This window comes from Syzygium oleosum, unplaced genomic scaffold, assembly GCF_021117445.2.
Source record: "Syzygium oleosum isolate NSW1041296 unplaced genomic scaffold, Sole_v2.1 Sole_v2.08, whole genome shotgun sequence".
NCBI classification, from domain to species: domain Eukaryota; kingdom Viridiplantae; phylum Streptophyta; class Magnoliopsida; order Myrtales; family Myrtaceae; genus Syzygium; species Syzygium oleosum.
The window spans coordinates 8,232,938-8,238,764 of record NW_026607492.1 but is presented as its reverse complement, the minus strand read 5'-3'; the positions used below and the strand labels follow the sequence as shown (position 1 = coordinate 8,238,764).

Sequence of the window (5,827 nt, the reverse complement as noted above, 5' to 3'; positions counted from 1 at the left end):
GCTGGCACGTCAAACACTTAGCCACGTGCTTAGCTATATCTACCTTCATACCATTCCACCAATAGTACTGTCTTAAATTATGATACATTTTCGTACTACCGGGATGGATGCTATAATTACTACGATGCGCTTCTGACAAAATTGGAGCACGCACAACCGTCCACGGAACTTCAATATCCCGTCTTCGGATATTCGAAAGTCTGGTTTCCTCTTAGTAGCATCCATTTCCAGAATCTTTTGAATTTCTTGATCCGTAGACTGTAAAGCCTTAATCTTAGTCTGGATTTCTAGTTCTATTCTTAAAGTGGCAAACAAGCTCGAGACTTGACTTACGTCGAACTTAAACTCCGAGTCTCGCACTCTTTCCAACAAGGTCCATTCCTTGACCATCAAGTGTGCGATGCTTGACTTCCAACTCAATGCATCGGCTACCCAGTTGGCCTTTCCGGGGTGATATAAAATATCACAATCATAATCCTTAAGTAATTCTATCAAACGACGCTGCCTCATATTTAACTCCTTTTGAGAAAACAAATATTTCAAATTCTGATGGTCCGTATATATTTGGAATTTCTCTCCACATAAGTAATGTCGCCAAATCTTAAGGGCGAAAATGATCGCAGCTAATTCCAAATCATGCGTCAGATAATTCAGTTCATGCGGCCTCAACTGCCTTGATGCATAGGCTACTACTCGCCCATGTTGCATCAGCACACATCCTAACCCTTTTAACGACGCATCACTAGAGATTTCGAAACCTTTAGATCCTGACGGAATAGTCAATACCGGTGCCGTCGTTAATCTATGCTTTAATTCCTGAAAACTCCTTTCACACTTATCAGTCCACTCAAACTTTGTTTCTTTCTTTAACAACGTGTCAACGGCATTGCTATAGCTGAAAATCCTTCCACAAAACGTCTATAGTATCCTGTCAAACCCATGAAGCTTCGAACCTCGGTTATCGTCATCGGTCTCGGCCACTTTATCACGGCTTCAATCTTTGCAGGATCTACTGAAATTCCATCCCCCGAGATCACATGTCCAAGAAATGCTACTCGACTGAGCCAGAACTCGCACTTACTAAACTTAGCATACAGTGCGTGTTCCCTTAAGGTCTGTAAAACTTTACTCAAATGGAACTCGTGCTCTTCCGAGCTCTTCGAGTACACCAATATATTGTCTATGAAAACTATCACAAATTGATCCAAGAATTCCTTAAACACTCGATTCATTAAGTCTATAAAGGCAGCAGGGCGTTGGTCAACCCGAACGGCATCACCGTAAATTCATAGTGTCTATATCTCGTCCTGAATGCCGTTTTCGGTATGTCCTTCTTCCTAATCCTCAACTGATGATATCTCGTTCTCAAATCAATTTTAGAAAACACCGAAGCCCCTTGTAACTGATCAAACAAATCATCAATCCTTGGCAGGGGGTATTTATTCTTAATTGTCACTTGATTTAACTGTCGATAATCGATCATAACCTTAATGACCCATCCTTCTTCCTCACAAATAAGATTGGGGCTCTCCATGGAGACGCACTTGGACGAATGAAACCTTTGTCCAATAACTCTTGCATTTGCACCTTTAACTCTTTTAATTCTGACAACGACATTCTATAAGGTGCCTTCGAGATTGGCTCAGTCCTAGGGGCCAACTCGATTACAAACTCTACTTCTCTTTCAGGTGGTAATCCCGGTAATTCTTGAGGAAAGACATCGGGATAATCACACACCACAGCTATGTCCTCTAGCCTTGGCTCCTCGGCCGTTGAATCAATCACAGCCGCTAGAAATCCTTGACACCCTTTGTTCAACAACTTAGACATTTCTAGCGATGAAATCCAAGGGATCAAGGTTCCTCCTCGATTTCCCACAAATTCGAATTTCGGATGTCCAACCGGATTAAATTGGATCACCTTATTACTACAATCCATAACAGCCCTCTGCTTAACTAACCAATCCATGCCCACTATCACGTCAAAGTCATACATCGCTAAAACCGCTAGATCTATCATTTCCTCTCTATCACCAATCACGATCTTATAATCCGGGCATCCTAACGAGACTAGCACCTTATCATTCAATGGGGTGGTAACACATAACACAACATCAAGCAATTGCGGTTCTATGCCAGCCCATTTAACAAACTACTCTGATGTAAATGAATGTGACGCCCTAGGGTCAAACAAAGCATACGCAGCATGATCGCATAGAGAAACCGTACCTGTGACTACCCCTGGCGCGTTCTCAATCTCTCTTCTAGCCATGGCGTACACCCGTCCTTGAGCCGGTGGTCTATTTTGGTTAGCCGACGGGGCAGCTCCAATTTGGTTCCTGTTCCGGGGTGGCAGCAATGCAGGCGATCTATTCTGCCTGATGTTGGGGCAAGTCCTTATGTGATGACCAAACTCGCCACATCCGAAACATGCTCCGCCCCTGTTTGGGCAAGGTCCATTTCCATGTCTTTCCCCACACACCCGACATGGACCATTCTAAAAACGATTTGGTTTCCCGATATTCCTCCTAGCGGGAGGGGTAAAACGTCGATTACTCGCCATTGGTCTCTTCCCAAAGTGGCGATTGTCCCTACCTGGGGCAAATCTTGACCTAGAAGCAGCAGCCCTATCCACTAGGTCACGTTCGATCGCTTAGGCCCGATCATAAATCTCGTTATAATCCCTCAAATTCAACGAAATCATTTGGCTGCAAAGGTCCGGCTTCAAACCATCTCAGAACCTCCGTAACCTATCCAGCGGGTCCTCCACCATCTTTGGGGCAAACTTAGATAATCAAGCAAATTCAGCCTCATACTGATCTACTGTCCTCTGTCCCTGACGAAGCCTCATAAACTCGGCTAACTTCTTTTCCCGAGCACTCTCAGAAAAGTATTTACCATTAAAGACTTCCACAAACATCGCCCAAGTCTGGGCGGCACCAGCTGGGAACACTCGACCCCTGGTGGCTTTCCACCAGTCACTGGCATTTCCTTGCAATTGATACACTGCTAGAGTCACTTTCTCCTCATCTGTACATCCCAACACCTCAAAAGCCTTTTCTAACTCTTCTACCCACAGAGATGCAATCTCAAGGTCACCCTTACCATCAAACTTAGGGGGCTTTAACTTCAAAAATTGCTCAACTAGCTGATGCATCTGCCTATTCACATTCACTTGCCCCTGCCCTTGATTCCCATTGTTATTATTAGCGGCAGCGGCCTCAGCAGCTTGGGCAATAGTGGCAGCTCGTTCCTGAGTCTGCCGTCCTATCAGATTACCAATCTCTTCCAGGGTCCTCATGACCGCATCCATTCTCGGATCTCCTGCAGGTCGGGCTGGTGAACCGGATGGACCGCCTGTTCCTCTACCTCTCGAACTCATCCTTACGATTTCTATCACTCACCTACCTGCTATAATTCCACTCAGGAATTAGAGACTTAGGCCAACTATACCAGTCTAGTCCTAAGCAGCGAATTAACACAATGATTCACTCAGCAGGTAAGTAATCACAACAGCACAAGGCCACAATCAATAAGGTCTGTGCACTTACCTCAGGTCTAGACGCACCTGCATTCCAATCATTATAACACTCAATTCACTCAGCAATCACAACAAACAGTCTGGAGGCATGCGTAGCTCATTCCACCCTATGACTCGCTAACGTCTCCTTAGATGACTACCCTAGGGTCTCCGCTCCTTAACACTCCAGACTTCGATCAACTTAGATCGATCTGTCCTTGCTCTGATACCAATTCAACGTGTGATGTCACGCCCCAAACCCCATTGAGCTCGCAACATCCATCTTCGGTCGAATGAGTGCGACGTCCCAGGAAACGCTGCCAACCCAAACCAACACATCAGAGATAAAAGCACTAGCGAAAGCCACAAAAACCCAGACAATAATTGACTAGGGGTAACAGGGAGAATATACATCCATTACTGATTCAAATTTATACAATATCCACCATTTACAATCCACATAATATATATGCACAGCGAGCTTCTAATATTTACACCACCGATATCAAAAGAGGTCAGTAACCTAGGCATACCTTAACTCCAAAAATGGGACACTTAAAAAGATTTGCTCAATCCCTAAACTAGCCCCTACGCCCTCTAGATGGCGTCCACTCCGATTCAGTCTCCCCGGAATCCAAATCTGAAACCCCCTGATCAACCTGCTCCTCGGAAGACTCCGTATCCACCTCGATCTCAATCGGGTTGTCTTCATCCCCCGACTCTATCGGAACCTCAATTCGTTCCTCCCCTTCAGACTCCTCTTCTGGCTCTTCCTCTAGCTCATCATCTGGTTCCTCTTCGGGCTCTTCTTCGGGCTCTTCCTCTTTAGGTTTCTCCTCTGGCACTGCACCTAGATCCACATCCATCGGATCATACCTTGCCTGCGACTCTTCCGACTCCGGATTAGGCTCAGCTACTGAAGGTTCGAGTGCTGCAGGTGCGGGCTGATGTCCGGACTGTGCGAGACTAGTATGCAGGCTAGTCATCTCACCATTGGGAGGAGGTATGGCCGACGGATCCCAATCTCCTACTCCGTCAAAGGGAACATCAAAGCCACGGACGGGGCCAAACTCATCCATCCCGTCCCGAAAACACCAGGTGGTATAGGTGTAGGCTTGCTAGAGAGGTTGTCCTATGTCTACCCAGACTACGGTAGTATGCTTAATCCATGCCATATTCTCATCTATCAGATACTCTACAACATTATGGTCGGTCTGCATCGGAATACCAAAACGCTGAGGCGGCGGCGGTGAAAGATTCATGGTTCAGGCCGGGGTTCTGAAATTGTTTGGTTGAAACAACCGTGAGAACACGTCTCAGCAAGTACACACCCTAAACCCCACCTAGGCTAACACGTACCTCCAGACAAGTCCAAACACAATAACACTCAATAAGCACATCAAAGGCACACAATTACACTTACCTGAGCTTTCAAAGTGTACCATCTGCACGTTAGTCTCAATTACACAAATTCCAACCACATGCACGATGTAAATTAATTTCATGCCCGAAACATAAGTCGAACATATGGCATTTCCAATTCCACATTTCACACACTCGTTCATGCCTCACCACACTATTTTCATTCGACTTGCCAGCGACCCGCGTTACAATACACGCCTCAGGTCCACTTTCAATTCACGGTCCACACACGACCATATCATTTTCACAACACTTCTTAGCCCGCGTTACAGTACACGCCTCAGGCTCAACATCCACCACCTATGGCACAACCCGTGTTGAAGTACACGCCTCAGGTTGGCAGTCTTCCGGTAATACCGGGTATCGTCCCGCGTTAAAGTACACGCCTCAAGATGGCTCAATTCCCCGCGTTACAGTACACGCCTCAGGGACTCTCGTGACCACACGCACGACATACCACATAAATTTCTCATTTAATCACTTGCTCGAACCTCATACGAACATGCTCGACTTAGACACCAACATGTCAAATTATCAGCCGATCAAATTCAACCCATGCACGCATCGAATCTCACGCATTTCACATGCTCAATTAACACCCAATCATGGCCAATTGCCAGTCAATTCAATTCAGCCCATGCGCGCATATAACGGTCAACATTTCAATCAATCAATTCACAATCCAACGAGCATACAAGGCCTCCATTGGACCCACAATCACAGCCACTATCATGAGTATAAATTCAACATTTCCATGTCTATTTCAAGCCATAATATGCACCACAACCAGCCACGACACCACGCACATCAAACCGACACATTTAGCCCCCGAATCGGACCATATTGCTCATCATTGCGAGCCACAATTTCCAGCACCCAATTCAGC

General features: G+C 45.9%; 1 protein-coding gene across 1 annotated transcript; it reads right to left on the bottom strand.

The window, feature by feature from the left end:
• Nucleotides 1–4,100: 4,100 nt before the first annotated feature.
• LOC115692948 (uncharacterized) lies at nt 4,101–4,505 on the bottom strand. The gene has a single exon (XM_030619931.1). It carries the CDS (start codon nt 4,503–4,505, stop codon nt 4,101–4,103), a length of 405 nt encoding a protein of 134 aa, XP_030475791.1.
• Between the last annotated feature and the right edge of the window lie 1,322 nt (nt 4,506–5,827).